The sequence below is a fragment of the Myotis yumanensis genome, unplaced genomic scaffold (assembly GCF_028538775.1).
Source record: "Myotis yumanensis isolate MYYU_CA2020_CCGP unplaced genomic scaffold, mMyoYum1.0.hap1 SCAF_2, whole genome shotgun sequence".
NCBI classification, from domain to species: domain Eukaryota; kingdom Metazoa; phylum Chordata; class Mammalia; order Chiroptera; family Vespertilionidae; genus Myotis; species Myotis yumanensis.
The window spans coordinates 159261357-159279252 of NW_027223753.1; the positions used below are offsets into that span (position 1 = coordinate 159261357).

The 17896-nt window shown below is 45.9% G+C and overlaps 1 protein-coding gene and 1 non-coding gene across 2 annotated transcripts; both read left to right on the forward strand.

The window, feature by feature from the left end:
- Positions 1–1703: 1703 nt before the first annotated feature.
- Positions 1704–17767, forward strand: CSTA (cystatin A). The gene is made up of 3 exons (XM_070403575.1): positions 1704–1853; positions 13844–13945; positions 17527–17767. Exons 1-3 carry the CDS (start codon positions 1788–1790, stop codon positions 17653–17655), a joined length of 297 nt encoding a protein of 98 aa, XP_070259676.1. The 5' UTR covers positions 1704–1787; the 3' UTR covers positions 17656–17767.
- On the forward strand, positions 3679–3785 carry LOC139004492 (U6 spliceosomal RNA). Its single transcript, XR_011470374.1, has one exon. It is a non-coding gene; the product is annotated as a U6 spliceosomal RNA (small nuclear RNA).
- Positions 17768–17896: the final 129 nt, after the last annotated feature.

Here is a 17896-nt window from a genome sequence, read left to right on the forward strand (position 1 = left end):
CTCTGAAGACCAGGAGAAGCTGGTGAGTAGAGTGGGAAAGGAATAGAGTGGTTGAACTCTCTCATTCCTTTTGAACACTTTTATCATATGTATATGTTACATATTCCAGAAATTGAATAAAATAATACAAATAAATATTCACAAACAAAACAAATTTTACTTTTAGATAAGTTGCCTGCAGACACCCTCATACATGGACAAAAGGGGGAAATACAATATTGTTTATAACAGTAAAAAACTAGAAACAATCAGCCCTAACCAGTTTGGCTCAGTGGATAGAGCGTCAGCCTGCGGACTCAGGGGTCCCAGGTTTGATTCCGGTCAAGGGCATGTACCTGGTTGCGGGCACATCCCCAGTGGGGGGTGTGCAAGAGGCAGCTGGTCGATGTTTCTCTCTCATCGATGTTTCTAACTCTCTATCCCTCTCCCTTCCTCTCTGTAAAAAATCAATAAAGTATATTTTTTAAAAAAACTAGAAACAATCAAAATCTTCATCAATAGGGGAATAAGTATGTAAAATATGGAATAGCATATAAAAGATAGAGCAAGTAGAGATGATAGATCTATCATAAAATAAAGTTAAAGGAAATTAATTAGATTGATCTGTGTATAAACATGGAGTGACAAAAATGTTAAGTATTTAAAAGCATATTATACAATGTATTAGAGACCTGGTGCACGAGATTTGTGCACTCAGGGGGTCCCTCAACCCAGCCTGCATCCTCTCGGAGCCCGTGAGCCCTTGGGAGATGTCTGACTGCCAGCTTAGGCCCAAGCCATCAGTTGGACATCCTTAGCGCTGCCACAGAGCAGGAGAGGCTCCTGCCACCGCCGCTGCACTCACCAGCCGTGAACCCGGTTTCTGGCTAAGTGGCACTCCCCCTGTGGGAGTGCACTGACCACCAGGGGGCAGCTCCTGTGTTAGCATCTGCCCCCTGGTGGTCAGTGTGCATCATAGCAACTGGTCCTTTCACCATTCAGTCAATTTGCATATTAGGGCTTTTATTATATAGGATGTCTAGCATAAGATTTAGCTAGATTTTTTTTTTAACATACTAAGTCAAAATATAAAAATAGGCTAGAAGGATACCAAACTCAAACTGTAGTGGGGGGGAGGCAGGGTGGTGTTGTAATAATTTATTTCTTAAAAACAACTACCAGAAAAGATAGAAAGTAAAATGACAAAATGTTAAAAGTTTGAATTCTGGCTAACAGGCATATAAATGTTTGTTGCTTTATTCTTTGTGTTTTTCTATATTTTAAACAGCTCTAGAAATGTAAATAAATGTAAAATACAATTATCCAGCCATGACTTTTTACTTCCTTTATAAAGAATTTTTTTACTTTCTTTATAAAGGCGAGTAAATTCTAAACATTTGGTCTTGACATTATTAATAAGTAATCCTTTAAAAAATAAAATTTGTGTAAGAGGTTTTTGGGAAACTCTGGCTGTGGCTTCAGATTCCACTGCTCAGATGCAGCAGGATGGAACCATCGTGAGAGAATGCAGGGAGTGTGACTCCTGCTAAGGCATGACTCCTGGTGCACACCCACTATTCACCCTCAGTCCCTCGTTCCTCTGAATTCCTGTTAGCTACTCTGTTGAGGAAGCAGGAAGACTTGTCTCAAGGCATCCTCATTTTCCTGTGCCCTTTGCTCTTTAAGAAAAATAAAACATTCTGTAGGCGGAGCTTGTGAACAACACCTTCTTTAAAAACAGGAGTCTCCACGCTTACCTGACCACTTCAGTTCCAGTATCCTACCCAGCAAAGAAGCAATTAGCCAAAATGATGCCTGGAGGTTTAACTGAAGCCAAACCTGCCACTCCAGAAGTTCAGGAGATTGCTGATGAGGTGAGTGATGCAACCCATGGAAAGGTTTGATCCAAAATCTTAGTTCCTAGGTTGGCCCTGGGTGATGTGGCTGAACGGGAAAATTAGAACACTGGGAAATGTGTAGCTTTGTTCAGGCTTTTTTAAAACTAAAAGTCTTTTTAGATGAAACCTCTGATAACCCCAATTGTGAGAATGATCTGGAGCAAGCCATGTCCCTTCTCTGGGACTCGGTTTCCCCATTTGTAAAAGAAGAATTTTTTATTAGATGATCTCTAAAGCTTTTACAATGTATGATTCTAGGATTTCTAACTGATGAAACTTTTTTAATCTCACCAAGTGGAGTCAACGTGTAATTAAAGTCTGAGGTTATTAACAATTTGATAAACTAGACTTCAAACTCACTGCAGAGAAATATTTTTAAATGGTTGAATGGAGAACAACATTGTAAAGGCAATCCACTTACAAATTTCCTACAAACTTGGCCAAGTAGACAATGTCTTAGTCTTTTAGTATTTAGAAGATGGAAAACTAGTAGAAAAGAGAAGTGGAATAGTCTATGGCGATTCTGAAATTGATCATGGTGAAAACAGAACTCTAAATGCTTTTTAGCAAGTTGATATGTTTTTTTCTAAGTGTTTGATTAGCTATCCCCCATATAATAAAAGTGATTATATTGCATATTTTATGAAAAGGAAAATATATAAATTACTATTTTAGGATTGTATCATTTTCTATTTTCTTGTATCATTCTTTCTTTCTTTGCCTCTTTGATGCTTCATTCTATGACACTGTCGGGCCAACAAGATCAGCTTCTTGTGTAAGTGGAAGAGATGGGGTCCCCTATGTTAGAGCCCTGAAAAGCTCTCTAAGAGATCCAATGCCTGGAATTCTACCATTCATTGTTTGGAGCTCAATATTTCTCTTCGAAGAGTCCTTTTGAAAAATACATGCCTTGGAGCTTTCTTTTTCTTGGAGATGATAATATTAAGTCATTGATACTTTCACTTGAATCCCTGTATAGGATCAGTATTCTCAAACTTGAATGAGCACATGAATCACCTTGGGGGCTTGTTAAAATGCAGATTCTGGCTCAAGTAATTCTGGGATGAGCCTGATAGTCTGCATTTACAACCAGCTCCCAGGTGAGGCCCATGCTGCCCAGGCTTCACTGGCCTGCAGGACCAGAGATCCACAGTATCCTAAGAGAACTATGAGAGATGGGCTTTCTAAACTCAAAGTGCTGCCAATAGCTTCTCAATTTCATTTGTGAGATGAAGGTAACATCTCTTGCCCTGCTGATCTCAGAGCTGGAAGGACTAAATGAGATAACTTGCATAAAAATTACTTGAAAACAAGAAATAAATAGCATAGGTGAGGCGTCACAGTTTCTTACTTCAAATTTTTGCCTGAAATCAGCCCTGACCCTTGAAAATCCCTATGAGACTCTTCAAAAATTAGAACTGTAAGGGGTTGGGGGATAACAGAGATTTAAAATATAGAGGATGCATTTTTAATGATTTTTAAAATTTTATTTATTTTTAATTTTTAAATATATTTTTCTTGATTTTAGAGAGGAAAGGAGAGGGAGAGAGAGATAGAAACATTAATGCTGACAGGAAATCATTGATTGGCTGCTTCCTGCACGCCCCACACTGGGGACTGAGCCCACAGCCTGGGCATGTGCCCTAACAGGGAATCAAACCATGACCTCCTGGTTCATAGGTCTATGCCGAACCACTAGGCAATTTTAACGATTTTTAAAAGCCTGTCTTGGTTAGCAGCATTTTTTTTTTTTTTAAAGAAGAAGCTATCAGAAGGCTTTATGGTTAATAACACCCATCTGGTGCTCGCTTCAGCAGCACATATACTAAAATTGGAACGATACAGAGATGATTAGCATGGCCCCTGCACAAGGATGACACCCAAAGTCATGAAGCGTTCCATATTTTTTTTTAAGAAAAAAAAAATAACACCCATCTGTGAGCCAGGTCTTAAATGATAAATTTAATTTGAAAGTGTGTTTCTTGCTGCACATCTCAGGCTCCAATCTTGTCAGAGAGTAGAATGAGAGAGAGATATTTACAGTAGCTACATCACCCCAGAAAGGTACTTTGCAGTTTTTTTGTTTTGTTTTGCTGCTGTTTTTTAATATATTTTTATTGATTTCAAAGAGAGAGAGAGAGAGACATCAATGATGAGACAGAATCACTGGTGAGCTGCCTCCTGCACGCCCCCCCACTGGGGACCGAGCCCGCAACCCAGGCATGTGCCCTAGACCAGAATTGAACCCAGGACCCTTCAGTCCCCAGGCCGACGCTTTATCCACTGAGCCAAACCAGCCAGGGTAGTACTTTGCGTTTTAAAAGCTTTTTCCTCCATTCAACTTCTCATTTGATCTTTAAAACCTCTGGGGCAGGAAGAAAAGGCATCGTGTCCATTTTTCAGAAGAGAAAACTGAGATTCAAAAATGTTAATAACCACCTTGTGAAGAAGCTAGCCTACCTCCAGATATTTGACTGCCTGCCTTTTCTATCCTACAGTGGCAGAAACACGGAGAAGTACACGGGGTGAGGGAGATGCCCTGGGGAGATAGCATGTGGCAAATTTGCTTCTCTGTGCAAGCAGCAGGCCTCAGATTTAAATCAATATGAGATATGGATATCAATGACTCTTTTCTTTAATATCTCTCCTGTGTCAGTGCTGTATTTTAGATTATAGAAGGTACAGAAGGACTGTAAGACATAGCTCCTGCCCTCAAGGAGTTTCCAGTCCATTTAGGGAAATCAAGATATCTGGAACATATAAAACAATCTCCAGTTAAGTACTTTTTTTTTTTTTTTTTTTTTTTTTTTTTTTTTATAATTTTTATTTCTTAAAGTATTACAAAGAGTATTACATATGTCTCCTTTTTCCCCCCCATGACATTCCCCCAGCCCCTACCCCCCGCCCCCCCCCCGCCCCGTGTCTTGTGTCCATTGGTTAATCTTATATGCATGCATATAAGTCCTTCAGTTGGTCTCTTAATCCCCCCCCCCCAACCCTCCCCAGGCTCCCCATTGTAGTTTAACATTCTGTTCAATGTTGCTCTGCTTCTGTATCTACACCTGTTCATCAGTCCATACTGGTCCCCTTTATTTGTCCCAACCTCACTGGAGTAGTCTCAACCTCACCAGGGCCGTCTGAGCCTCACCAGGGCCATTTCAACCTCACCGGGGTCGTCCCTACCTCACGGGGGCCGTTTCAACCTCACCGGGGTCGTCCCTACCACGCCGGGGCCGTTTCGACCTGACGAGTCGTCCCTACCTCACGGGGGCCGTGTCAACCTGACCGGGGTTGTCCCTACCACGCCGGGGCCGTTTCGACCTGACTGGGGTCGTCCCTACCTCACGGGGGCTGTTTCAACCTCACCGGGGCCGTCCCTACCTCACGGGGGCCGTTTCAACCTGACCGGGGTTGTCCCTACCACGCCGGGGCCGTTTCGACCTGACTGGGGTCGTCCCTACCTCACGGGGGCCGATTCAACCTCACCGGGGTTGTCCCTACCACACCGGGGCTGTTTCAACCTGACCGGAGTTGTCCCTACCACACCGGGGCCGTTTCGACCTGACTGGGGTCGTCCCTACCTCACGGGGGCCGTTTCAACCTGACCGGGGTTGTCCCTACCACGCCGGGGCCGTTTCGACCTCACCGGGGTCGTCCCTACCTCACGGGGGCCGTTTCAACCTGACCGGGGTTGTCCCTACCACGCCGGGGCCGTTTCGACCTGACTGGGGTCGTCCCTACCTCACGGGGGCTGTTTCAACCTCACCGGGGTCGTCCCTACCTCACGGGGGCCGTTTCAACCTGACCGGGGTTGTCCCTACCACGCCGGGGCCGTTTCGACCTGACTGGGGTCGTCCCTACCTCACGGGGGCCGTTTCAACCTGACCGGGGTTGTCCCTACCACGCCGGGGCCGTTTCGACCTGACTGGGGTCGTCCCTACCTCACGGGGGCTGTTTCAACCTCACCGGGGTCGTCCCTACCACACCGGGGCCGTTTCGACCTGACTGGGGTCGTCCCTACCTCACGGGGGCCGTTTCAACCTGACCGGGGTTGTCCCTACCACGCCGGGGCCGTTTCGACCTCACCGGGGTCGTCCCTACCTCACGGGGGCCGTTTCAACCTGACCGGGGTTGTCCCTACCACGCCGGGGCCGTTTCGACCTGACTGGGGTCGTCCCTACCTCACGGGGGCTGTTTCAACCTCACCGGGGTCGTCCCTAACTCACGGGGGCCATTTCAACCTGACCGGGGTTGTCCCTACCACGCCGGGGCCGTTTCAACCTGACTGGGGTCGTCCCTACCTCACGGGGGCTGTTTCAACCTCACCGGGGTCGTCCCTACCACACCGGGGCCGTTTCGACCTGACTGGGGTCGTCCCTACCACACCGGGGCTGTTTCAACCTTACCGGGGTCGTCCCTACCACACCGGGGCCGTTTCGACCTGACTGGGGTCGTCCCTACCTCACGGGGGCTGTTTCAACCTCACCGGGGTCGTCCCTACCACACCGGGGCCGTTTCGACCTGACTGGGGTCGTCCCTACCTCACGGGGGCTGTTTCAACCTCACCGGGGTCGTCCCTACCTCACGGGGGCCGTTTCAACCTGACCGGGGTTGTCCCTACCACGCCGGGGCCGTTTCGACCTGACTGGGGTCGTCCCTACCTCACGGGGGCCGTTTCAACCTGACCGGGGTTGTCCCTACCACGCCGGGGCCGTTTCGACCTGACTGGGGTCGTCCCTACCTCACGGGGGCTGTTTCAACCTCACCGGGGTCGTCCCTACCACACCGGGGCCGTTTCGACCTGACTGGGGTCGTCCCTACCTCACGGGGGCTGTTTCAACCTCACTGGGGTCGTCCCTACCACACCGGGGCCGTTTCGACCTGACTGGGGTCGTCCCTACCTCACGGGGGCCGTTACAACCTGACCGGGGTTGTCCCTACCACGCCGGGGCCGTTTCGACCTGACTGGGGTCGTCCCTACCTCATGGGGGCCGTTTCAACCTCACCGGGGTTGTCCCTACCACACCGGGGCTGTTTCAACCTGACCGGAGTTGTCCCTACCACACCGGGGCCGTTTCGACCTGACTGGGGTCGTCCCTACCTCACGGGGGCCGTTTCAACCTCACCGGGGTTGTCCCTACCACACCGGGGCCGTTTCAACCTGACTGGGGTCGTCCCAACCTCACGGGGGCTGTTTCAACCTCACCGGGGTCGTCCCTACCACACCGGGGCCGTTTCGACCTGACTGGGGTCGTCCCTACCTCACGGGGGCCGTTTCAACCTCACCGGGGTTGTCCCTACCACACCAGGGCTGTTTCGACCTGACTGGGGTCGTCCCTACCTCACGGGGGCTGTTTCAACCTCGCCGGGGTTGTCCCTACCACACCGGGGCCGTTTCGACCTGACCGGGGTCGTCCCTACCACACCGGGACCGTTTCAACCTCACCGGGGCCATCCCAGCCTTACCGGGGAAACAGGATGTTTGGCCCTCTGTCCCCTGCCGGCGGCTCCCCACTAGACAAAATCTCCAGGCATTCCTGGTGGTTGCACATCCAGCGCTCCTGCCCTCCACCAAGTGCACAGACTGCCTGTCTGCTGTCCCGCAGTGCCCCACCAGAGACTGGGACCAGTGGGCATGTCTGTGCGCTTGCTGGTACAGCAGTTCCACAGTGCCGGCCGAGTCAGGCCCAGCCCTGGCCGGCCCCGGACCCGACTCTGCCCCCCGATTGCGTCCCTCCCAGATGCAAGGAGCTGAAATCTGCAGCCTGCTGGGATGGGCTCTGTACTTGGTGCTTCAGCACATCCTACTCAGTCTCTATGCGCTTCTTTCTATGCGAGGAGTTGAAATCTGCAGTTTGTTGGGTTGGGCTCTGTACTTGGTGTCACATCCTACTCAGTCTCAATGTTCTTTCTCTCCTTCCAGTTGTAGAGCTTCCACTGGGCCAACTTTCCCATGGTTCTGTATGATAGGTGTTTGTCTGATATTTGGTAGTTTCGATGTTGTTGTGTGAGGTAGCACGCACAGGTCTCTTCCTTATGCCGCCATCCTGGTTCTCCTGGGTCTGCTTCTTGAGTGTGTCTCTCATGGCTGCGAGCAGTTGAAGTCTGCAATTTGTTGGGATAGGCTGCAAAAGCGCAGGTGGGTCTTTTTGTGCACCTGGCACAGCTTGGATGGGGATGTAAATTGATTAAGGCTGAGACTCAGGGAGTCGCCATGGCGGAGCAAATAGCACTGGCTGAGTCTCCGCGGCCCCTTGACTCTCTGCCAGGGCTTTGTGTCCCCCAGTGCCGGCGAGCAGCTGTGCAACAGAGTCTCCCTCGCTTTCTGATGGCTGCAAGGCCGTGCTGCCTCTCCCCGTAGGGTCTGGTGCTTCATGATCCCGCCTGAACCAGCTCAGTGGATTTGAAAGTTTGCAGAAGAAAAGGCGCTTCTACTTGTGGGTCTGGCACAGCCCAGATGGGAATGTAAATTGCGTAGGGCGGGGTCACAGGGAGTCGCCGGGGCGGAGACTCAGCGGCCCCTTGCCTATCCAGGACTCCAGGACTTTGTGTCCCCCAGTGCCGGCGAGCAGCCGAGCGCCAGAGCCTCCCTCGCTTCCTGACCGCTGGAAGGCCGTGCCGTCTCTCGCCTTGGGGCCTGGGGCCTCAGAGACCCGCCCGAACCAGCTCAGTGGATTTGAGAGTTTGTAAAAGCACAGTCATTCCCTCTTGTGCCTCTGGCACAGCCCTGAGGGTAGGGCGGGGTCACAGGGAGTCGCCAGCGTGGAGGAAATAGCGATGGCGGCGTCTCCGCGCCCCTTGCCTCCCCGGGACACCAGGACTTCTTGTCCCTCGGTGCCGGTGCCGGCGAGCAGCCGCGTATCAGAGCTTCCCTTGCTCTCCGACCACTGCAAGGCCGTGGCCGCCTCTCCCTGTGGGATCTGGGGCCTCAGAGACCCGCCCCGAGCAAGCCCAGAGGATTCGAGGGTTCGTAAAAAACCGAGAATCCATTTGCAGCCCGCGTGGCGTGTGACTGCGTACCTCTGGTTTTGGTGCCTCCGTAGCTCCCACTCAGTCTCACTGCGCTTCTTTCTTTTCCTCCAGTTGTAGATCTCCCACTGGGCCAACTTCCCCATGGTTCTGAGTGGCGGTTGTTTACTTCATAGTTGATAGTTTCAATGATGCTGTGAGAGAGCAGCACACACAGGTCCGCTCCCTACGCCGCCATCTTGGTTCTCCCAAGTACTTTTTTATAATCATAGGATTTGGACCAGGAACAGCATTAGAGATTGCTTGTCAAACCTCCTTACTTTCAGGTGCATAATTACTGTGTGGTAGTTCAGCTTCTCAGGTGTTAAACTCCCAATTACCCTTTATCTTCCCTCTCTCACAGGAGAGAGCCTTAGGGAACAATTTCTGATTAAGTGTTGGAAGATAGAGGAACAGTCCATTCGGAAGCACTTTATAGTTTAGGAAGCTCTTTCACACCAATTATATCATTTGTTCCCCCACAAACAACCCCAAGAGGCAGATATTACCAAAGCCACTTTTAAGTGAGTAAATACAATTAACACCTTCAAGATTATAGAATTTAGTTAGGTCCCCTGGCAGAGCCTGGCAAATCACATACCTAGTATGATTTGAGGGAGTCCCAGTCATTTACCTTATTGATTTGTTCCTTTGAAAAATCACTCGTTAAAATGCAGGTGTTTTGGGGGGAGCTGTTTATCAGCTTTCCCTGTTCTTATCAGAGAGCCTCTTAGTGGAATGCCAACTGAAAGAAGAACCCCATTTGTGCGGGTGGGGAAGGAAGGGGGAAGGTCATCTCATAGAGAGGGGAAAGCATCAAAAAATAAATGAGCCCTAGCCAGTTTGGCTCAGTGGATAGAGCGTCAGCCTGCGGACCAAAGGGTCTCAGGTTCAACTCCAGTCAAGACCACATACTTTGGTTGCAGTCTCCTTTTTGGCCCAGGCCCTGGTCCGGGCTCATTCAGGAGGCAACCAACCTATGTGTTTCTCTCACATCGATGTTTCTCTCTGTCTTTCCCTCTCTCTTACACTCTCCCTAAAAGTCAATGAAAAAATATCTTCAGGTGAGGATTAACAAAAAACAAAATTTAAATAAAAATAAAAAATAAATGATAACTGCCTATTCAAGGAATTTGATGTCAAAATGAAAGAGGGGTGTTAGATGAGGTCAGAAAAAGATCAAACAAAGAGGTTTGGGTTCAGAAGATGAGCATTTCTGAAGGGAGAAGAAAAGAGTTTCCTCATTCTGAAGATAGCAGAGACTGGATGGTAAGTGCAGAATCATTACCAAAGAGTTTTAAGGGTGCTTGGGACCAGAGTACACCTGAAAGGAACCTCCTCTTCCAAGATTCTCTATATCATTTGAGCATCTTGGCTACACTCTTCTTCTATCCTCTTTCCTATTTTGGGAGACAAGTTGTCACAAAATAACAAACCTAGTCTCTTCATTCAGAAAACATTGATTATGTACACAGTACTGTGTGAATTGCTATAGGGAGAGAAGGATTTTAGAGGATATAAAAATAGTCCCGCCCTCAGGGAAATTTATAAAATAGATTGGAGATAAGAGATACACACAAGGAAATAAAGAGTATATATATATATACCTCACCTATGAAAAGCCATAATACAGGGTGGGGCAAAAGTAGGTTTAGAGCTGCGAGTAGGCGAAAGAGTTTATTCTTGTATTATGATTTATGTACTATTATGTTTTTCACACAAACAACTGTACACCTACTTTTGCCTCACCCTGTATATGTAATTAAGGACCAAATGAATGACCTTTCTAGCAACAGCTTCTGCACCATTATCTTATCTTATTAAAACCATTGGGTAAAAAATCTGAAACTGTTTATGGGCAGGAAAAAAATGTTATTTCAATAATTATTTTTAGAAATAAGAGCTATTGTTACACAAGCATGGAAACATACACATAAACCACCCACACCAACGCACACACACATACCTAAGTCAAACCTGATTACTGAATACCATTCCTGGAATATACACTGATCGTGATTTTCATTTGCCAGGACTCCACACAAACACCCCATCTGCATACCATATGGACACACCCCAGGGCTTAGCATGTCATGGCACTCACTCACACACAAATGTGTGTTCTACTCTGACCATAGCCTCCTCATCAATCACCTCTCCCACTGCCCCACACCCAGAGAACATGCCGTTCAACCACCTACTTCAGAACACACATAGGCCCACCAGATCACTCACCCAGGCTGGACCTATGTGGGTGGTTCCATCCTCTCCTCCACCCCGATTTCCATGACCCGGTGAGCCAGTGGCATTCCAATCCTCAATTAGAGACCATGCCCACTGCCACCACTTCCTCCTCAGCTTCTACTCTGGGTCCAGGAAACTTTGCTCAAGGAAGATGCAAAACCACAAAAAACTCACCCATTATAAATCTATGAATTCATGCCAACAAACGACCACTACAGAACCTTGGGGCTGCCAGAACATCCTCTTTGTCATATCCTGTTGGCCCTTTTCTAGAAACCCCACAGAGATGGAGCTGGACCTTATGTCTCCTCAGTTCCTCAACCCCTCCCATCACCTTGGCCCCTCCAGCCAGTGTCTTGGTTCCTCCCTTAGAAGGTCGCAGTCATCCTGTGTAAGAACACCCCAATTTACTTATCCACTGCTGATCTCATTCCTCCCTCCAATCTCAGACTCTGTCCTCCTTTCTTCAGCCCTCCTCTCTTATGTCAGGTGCCATCACTTCTTGTACACCAGGTGCCTTGCCCCAAAATTCCCCCTTCCCTCAAAACATAGACAACAAATGCCCACGAGTCACCTCTCACCAGCCCTACCGTACTTTCACACTGCTACCCAAACGCCCCTTCCTTACTCTCTAAAACTTCCCAAAATATGGCCTATTCATGCTGCTACCATTACCGTTCAATCCACTCTTTCCTAAACTATGCATAATTCAAATGATTCTGCAGACTGGTTATAGATAAGATAAACTCCTGGGTGTTGGGTGCAGCGTGGCTGGAATCCTCAGATGCCAGAGAACTAACAAGGTGCCAAGGTTCATGCTCTGCAGCAATAAGAAATGCTGAACAGCCCTGGGGTAGATGTGTTTTACCAGGTGCTCCTCCCTGGCAGCATCCTTCCCCTAGCTGGGGCCCAAGCAGTACACCTACACTGTTTCTTCCAGCGCCTCAGCCACCACCAGGCGTGGCGGGCTGAGAAGGTGAACACCAGCTGTGTTCAGCTCAAGGTCTGTCAGTTTTTCACCAGGCTCCTGACCACCACTTCTGTTACCGGGAAACCCCCATGTGGGCTGGGGCTACCTGTAGCTGTGTCCAATAATGAAGGCAGGGTTGAATCATATAAGGCTTTTATTGAGGAGGCCAGCCAACCAAGGAGACAGGAAGCTTACAAGCATCCAAAACCTGTCTTACAGCAAGGTGCAGGGGACAGGATTATAAAGGGAAAGGAGCTAGGGTGAGGCTGGGAACGGATGCTGCTACATGCAGAATTCAGCTATTGTTCTTGGTCGCCAGACGATGAGATGATGGGGACGGCCTGACCATGCTTAATGGTTCTGCTTGCTTGCTGGGTACATTGGACATTGTCCGCAGCTGAGTCACCTCCTCAATCACTTTGCCCAGGATCAAAGGGAGTATGCAGGTGCACTGGCCTAAGAAATGAAACTTAGAAAAACTTAACCCGCTGTTCCCATATAAGAAACTTAACTCTCTGTTCACATAAGTATCTGTCTGAGGGGCAGTTAGATTCCTCTCTCACTGTCCTCCATCCTACAAGGCAAGCTACTTCCTGTCCTCCACCCCAGCCTCTGCCAGAACTCTACTGTTAGCAGACACTGAGTCAGAGAGACCATGGTGGACGCTAGTAGATGAGGCCCAACTGAGAGCAGGAATGAAGGACCTACACTGGAAACTTGAATTCGGTAAAAGGATTCGGTATAGGATTTGAGACTTTCTTGCTCCGTTCTCAGGCTTGGTTCAAGAATTCTTGCATCTAAGCTTATATTCCTCTATGGTAGGCAGAATGGTGGCCATCCACATTTCTGAATCTTATAAACATGTTACCTTACATGGCAAAGGGACTTGCAGGTGTGATTAAATTAAGGATCTTGAGATGCTATGTTTGCAATTTTGAGTCAGGATTTTTTTTAATGAAGTCGTAATTACTGCTCTCCCTTTTTTATTAATCAAAGGCTTATATAACTATTACAGCTTTGCCCGTCAAAACATTACTGTATTGCCTTACCATCGTATCTCCACATTGAGTTGATGTACATGCAGCCTAAAGCAACAAAATTTGACCTTTTTATTAGCCCATATAATCTTATTAAAGACTAGGGACCCGGTGCATAAAATTCTCACATACTCGGAGCCCTCAGGGGATGTCCTACTGACGACTTAGGCCCACTCCCTGCTCCCCTTGGAGCTAGCTCTGCCCCAGCCCCCTCTGATCACCAGCTCTGCCCCTGCCCAGGCCTAAAGCCTCTGGCCAAGGCTTTAGGCCTGGGCATGGGCCCCCTCGGCTCTGATCACAGGCTCGGCCCTGCCCAGGAGCCCCCTGGCTCAGGCCCTTCCTAGGCTGCTCAGGGCCCACACGGGGTCTACCTTGGAGTGACCTGGGTGCCCAATGATGTTCCCAGGACCCAGGCCGCTGGTCGCCTACTAATGCAAATTAACCACCCTCTTAGTTGGGTTAACTTGCATACTCGCTCCTGATTGGATGGTGGGTGTGGCTTGTGTGTGGTGGAGTGATGAAGTGATGGTTAATTTGCATGTTTCTCTTTTATTAGTGTAGATAGGTGTTTTCCTTTCTTGCAAATATGAAAATAGCTCATAGATCTCATTGTCATCATTTAGGAAATTGAGGTCCTAGATGTGTAAATCACATAAATGGAGCCCAACATAGTTTTGATAATGTGTTTCTTCTTTTCTTTTCTTAAGGTTAAGCCACAGCTTGAAGAACAAACAAATGAGACTTATGAAGAATTTGAAGCCATAGAATACAAAACCCAAGTGGTTGCTGGAATAAATTACTACATCAAGGTTAGAGTTTAACATCCACTTTGGCACTAAAAGATATTGTATTTCTCACTTTATGTGAAGTTTCCTGTCACCTCTAATGTATAACCTGTTCCTTCTCCTTGTCCCTAAATCAAGATGCCCACCTAGCATACTTCCTAAGTAGTAAACTCTCAAATTTAAAAGATGACGGTATATTTATACCTTTTTGTTCTTGTTGTTGTTAATTTAGAAAGCCTTCTTATATTGATTCTTAACTTAATTTCCCGAAGTCGTGTAGAAAAATATCTCATAAAAGTTCAGGTCCTGTTTAGCTTGTGGTGATGGCTGCTTCATATGTGAAGAGGGAGACTGGAGGCCTGGTGGGGCCAGATGCTCTGCTAAAGCTTGCTCCACCTCAAAGCATTGTGATTCTGTGTGTCCTCAATTAAGTGGGACTAAAGAATGCCTTGAATCATTAGCTGGGGAAATAATTTAAAGCATTTTTGCCCTGTTTGCATTTTGATTATTATAATTTAAATAATCTTCACAACTCAAATAAATAGACTAATTTAAATAATTTTTGCAACTTAAATGAATAGATTGAACTTGTGGCACTGACAGTTTAGTTTAAAGCAGTAGAACATTAAAATATATATATATTTTTTTAAAATTTATTTCAGAGAGGAAGGAAGAGGGAGAGGGAGATAGAAACATCAATGATAAGAGAGAAACATTGATCACTGCCTCCTGCACACCCCACACTGGGAATCAAGCCCACAACCTGGACATGTGCCCTGACCGGGAATCGAACTGTGACCTCCTGGTCACTCAACCACTGAGCCATGCCAGCTGGGCCATTAAAATAATTTTTTTATTAATTATATCTATATCATAAAGTAAATGATTTATTGATCTGGTTCTAACTGAAGAAAAAACTTGTGTAGTTACTGAAAGGGAACCAGTCCAACAAGTCAACCATAGATATTTGTGAGCCATTTTTGTCCTTTTGTATTGAGGAGATGGTAATTCTGATTTAATAAATAATGACAGCCCTAGCTGGTTTGGCTCAGTGGATAGAGCGTCAGCCTGCTGACTGAAGGGTCCCAGGTTAGATTCTGGTCAAGGGCACATGCCCAGGTTGTGGGCTCTATCCCCAGTGTGGTGTGTGCAGGAGGCAGCCAATCAATTTCTCTCTCATCATTGATGTTTCTATCTCTCTCTCCCTTTCCCTTCCTCTCTGAAATTAATAAAAATATATTTAAAAATAGAAAAATAATAACAGACATTCAAATGTATTTACTTAACCTTTACTAAATTATTTGACCAGGGCACAGTCTGGCTTATTTCTCTTTAACAAACAACTACTTAAAATATAAAATTTTAAAAAATATTTTTAGCAATGGAAATAGCATAAGTGGTGTTAACCAGCTCAGCATGAGAAAATCACAGAACTGGGTCATATAACTGGATTAGCCCAGTTCTACCAAATTTGAGCTCCTGAAATATGCCAGGCCCGGGGGTTGAGCACATGAATGAGAGACTGCTTTCTTCATAGCTGGAAAAGAATGCTTTCCAATGAAAAGATGATTTTATTCAATAAGAAACATTTCCTCCAAATTGGGATCATTAATACTTTTTAATTAATCTAAGTGCATAACTTTCACATATTAATTAGCTCATGTATTTCTTTAAAAACTCATCAGAAAACTATCATGAAATTTTCCTCCCTTAAGATCACCTGTCCCCGACCCCAACCCGCCCAAAAAAAAAACGAGAAAAAGAAAAAAGATCACCTGCCCAGTCTTAACCACAGTTTCTTCTCTTCCCTTCCCTTTTCTTTTCCTACCCTCTTTTCCCTCCCAACTCCTTCCTTCTGCTATCAAATTTCTCCTATTGGATTATAGCCACTGACCCCAATTCCCTCAGACTTCCTGTCAGTCTAGCTGTGAATCCCTTTGCTCTGAGCCACTCTCTTGATTTAAGGTCTTGCTGGTGATGTGACCTTCTCTGTTCTTCCTCAAGTACCCATCCAGAGGCAGGTGGTTTATACTTATTATTATTTTTATTTTATTTTATATTTTTTAATTTCTTTATTGATTAAGGTATTACATATGTGTCCTTATCCCCCCATACTTATTATTATTTTGCAGAGACTCAGCTACCAAGTTCAATAGGGCCAGTGATATCTGATATTCTTGTATGAATGCCCGTTATTGGGGATTGTAAAATTTTATCATTCAGTAAGATGTTTGAAGTAGAGTTTTAATTTAATCACATTTTCTAAATGTTACAATAATTGTTATATTTTATTAAATTCATTTTCTGTAAAAAAAAAAAAAAAAAAAAGGTGGGTGGTAAGAAGAAATTATTGTGATCTTTGGTCCTGGGTTTGAACTTTTGCTTAACTTGTCCTACTAATCAAAACCTGTGTGATTGCAGCTGCTCATCTTCTCTGAGCCTTCATTCCCTTATCTGCACAAAGCAGATAATAACCTACCTTTGCAGGGTTTTGTGTGGAATAAATGAACCAAAAATTTACTGAGCATGTAGAATGTACCAGGCACTGTTCTAAGAGCTAGGCTTGTATTATCTCATCTAATCCTCTCAACAAATATATTGGATAAGTATGATTATTTTTCTTGTGTTACTGATGAGACAATTGAACCCTGGGAAAGTGAAGTAACTAATAATAACTATAAAAGCAGAACCCAGCCCTAGCCAGTTTGGCTCAGTGGATAGTGCATCAACCTGCAGACTGAAGGGTCCCAGGTTCAATTCCAGTCAAGGGCACATGCCTGGGTTGCACACTTGATTTTCAGTAGGGGGTGTACAGGAGGCAGCCGATCAATGATTCTCTCTTACCTTTGATGTTTCTATTTCTCTCTTCTTCTCCCTTCCTCTCTGAAATCAATTAAAAAAGCATAACCCAGGGAGTCTGATGTTTAACTATTGGCTCTAATAGTATATGCGTAGGACAATTCTGCATTTCTTCTCCCTTCTTTATATATATATATATATATATATATATATATATATATATATATATATATTATTGATTTTTTACAGAGTGGAAGGGAGAGAGATAGAGAGTTAAAAACATCGATGAGAGAGAAACATCGATCAGCTGCCTCCTGCACATCTCCCACTGGGGATGTGCCCGCAACCAAGGTACATGCCCTTAACCGGAATCAAACCTGGGACCTTTCAGTCCGCAGGCCGACGCTCTATCCACTGAGCCAAATCGGTTTCGGCTCTTCTCCCTTCTTAAATCATGTGGCAAATAAAGTGTCTCAGTTTGGGAGTCAGAATCACCAAAAAGGCTGTCACTTGTTTTTTTGCTCTGCGCATCTTTGAAAATGAAATGCAACTTATCTGTGCCCAGATTATAGTCAAATATAAAATAAAACACTCCTTAGGGCCTGTGCCTCTTGCCATGCCTTTAACCTGCCCGTTCTCTCATAGAATGAGGTGACAGGCTTATGAACACCAGGGGTCTAAGAAGGCGTGTCTAAGAATGCTGTTCCAGAAAAGTCATTGCAGCAAGGTCTTCAGAGGTCTATAGATTCTCCCTTGTCATAGATCCATGCAAATAAACCTCCTTTCCCCCCTTTTTTATCTTTCAGGTGCGGGTAGGTCATGATAGTTATATTCACATAAAAATATTCAAACCTCTTCCTCAACAACAGCAGTCTTTGAAACTCACTGGTTACCAGACAGACAAAAGCAAGGACGATGAGCTGAAAGGCTTTTAGTGGAACGTTCAAAAAGCGACTGGATTCCTTCCATTAATGATGGAATTGCTAATAAATGCAACTATCAATAAAGAAACCTTCATTTTTAAATAAATTAATCCTTTCAACTATCTGTCTATTGCATTAAATAGTCATTACCTTTTCTTTCTCAAAATCAATGTTATTGCGTTAGAGCAGAAATTCCATACAAATTGATGTCAATTGGAAATCTTGTAAAAATTAGTCAGGCCTACGCAACTGG

Bases quoted from the DNA above. Each gene is read 5' to 3' on its own strand.
- CSTA (XM_070403575.1), top strand. From the start codon at position 1,788: ATGATGCCTGGAGGTTTAACTGAAGCCAAACCTGCCACTCCAGAAGTT. The intron at 1,854-13,843 runs GTGAGTGATGCA...TCTTTTCTTAAG, and splicing joins TTCAGGAGATTGCTGATGAG to GTTAAGCCACAGCTTGAAGA. The intron at 13,946-17,526 runs GTTAGAGTTTAA...TTTATCTTTCAG, and splicing joins GAATAAATTACTACATCAAG to GTGCGGGTAGGTCATGATAG.